Source organism: Capsicum annuum, unplaced genomic scaffold, assembly GCF_002878395.1.
Source record: "Capsicum annuum cultivar UCD-10X-F1 unplaced genomic scaffold, UCD10Xv1.1 ctg12894, whole genome shotgun sequence".
In the NCBI taxonomy this organism is placed as follows: domain Eukaryota; kingdom Viridiplantae; phylum Streptophyta; class Magnoliopsida; order Solanales; family Solanaceae; genus Capsicum; species Capsicum annuum.
This window is the reverse complement of record NW_025818109.1, coordinates 1-1,348: the sequence shown is the minus strand read 5'-3', so window position 1 is coordinate 1,348 and position 1,348 is coordinate 1. Positions and strand designations below refer to the sequence as shown.

Genomic DNA, 1,348 nt, shown 5'->3' with positions numbered 1-1,348 from the left:
TTCAGCTGAGAATCTGGGCTTGTGGTGACATGCATGGAGGTAGTTTCGGTTCTTGCATTATTTGGAATTATCAGGAATCAAAACTGTTCCATTTGTGTCACGTGACTGATAAGCCAATTTCTCCATCTCCAAAAAGTCATCCATGAGATCCAGGTGACTAAAAATGTCAAAATTCTTCTCCTTCTTGACATGGGAGAGTTTATACACTAATGCTGTCGTCCAAGAGCTAGAGCAACTAACATTATCATCATTTCCATCCTCAGACATGGAAGCGAATCTTGGAAGGTGATTTGTTTCATGCGTAAAGGAACCCTCAGAATGCTGTTGTCGAATAGTGGACTTTTGTCGGCTTTTCTGTTCAGCATTTGCTTGCAGCTGTGCTTCCAAATTTTGAAGCTTGCTGGCCGTCTTTGCACAAATACTCCTTGATGTCTGTAATTCACTGTTTCGATGTGCCAAATCTTCTTTCAACATCTTTGTTTCCTCCTCCATTGCCAAAAGGCGTTCTGTAAGTTGCTCATTCTCTTTATGGAACTTCTGCACACTATCCAATGAAAAATCTGGCAAACTGGGCCTTCCTCCTAGGGATTTCTTTACACGGAAGTCCCCATAATCTCTACCCAAACTCTCAAACTCAAGCTTCATCTGGGCCAAGGCTGTAGGCCCAGGCAACTTCTTCCGTACAAGACCACGTAATCTCCGACACTCTGCTTCCAATTTTGCAACTTTCTTCACTCCCTCCAGGTGTTGCTTGATTGCAACTTCTGTAGACCGTACGCTCATATTTTTCTCCTCAATACGAATATCTAGTTCCTTTAAGTTAATTTGGAGTTCATATTTCAGAGAATTTATTTCCCTTTCACATGATTCAATATTGCTCTTCAATATCTCAATTTCTGCTTCACCTTGGGCTTTTTCTTCACTGACCAGTATCACCATGCTAGAACGCTCCTGCAAAGACCTTGAGAGTGCAGAATTTTCCGCTGCAAACCTGAGTAACTGTTGGTCCAGGTTAGCTAATTTTGCTTCAAACTATTGCTTCATTTTGTCAAACTGCTTGGTTTTATTCTGAATCACATCATGCAGCTTCTGTTCATGTTCTTCTTTCAAATTTCATATCTGCCGCATGCACTCCTTCAGTGCACCATCCAGATGTAATTTCAGTGCACCATCCAGATGTGATGCCCTGTCTTCAACAGTAAGCTTCAAAAGAGTAACGGATTCCAGGTGATTTTTCAGTTTCGCGGCTTCTGACTCAGCCTTCTCCCAACCTGTACAGAGAGATGTGAATAAAAGAATTGAGTACCAAGTTGTAAAACACTTGTTGCAAGAAAAACACAAGTCAATA

General features: G+C 41.5%; 1 protein-coding gene across 1 annotated transcript; it reads right to left on the bottom strand.

Moving 5' to 3' along the window:
• Positions 1-57: 57 nt before the first annotated feature.
• On the bottom strand, positions 58-1,271 carry LOC124890144 (filament-like plant protein 6; the record flags this gene model as incomplete). The annotated part of the gene is made up of 2 exons (XM_047401990.1): positions 58-991; positions 1,124-1,271. Coding segments are annotated over 2 exons (1,082 nt in total), but the record flags the coding sequence as incomplete, so codon positions are not given.
• Between the last annotated feature and the right edge of the window lie 77 nt (positions 1,272-1,348).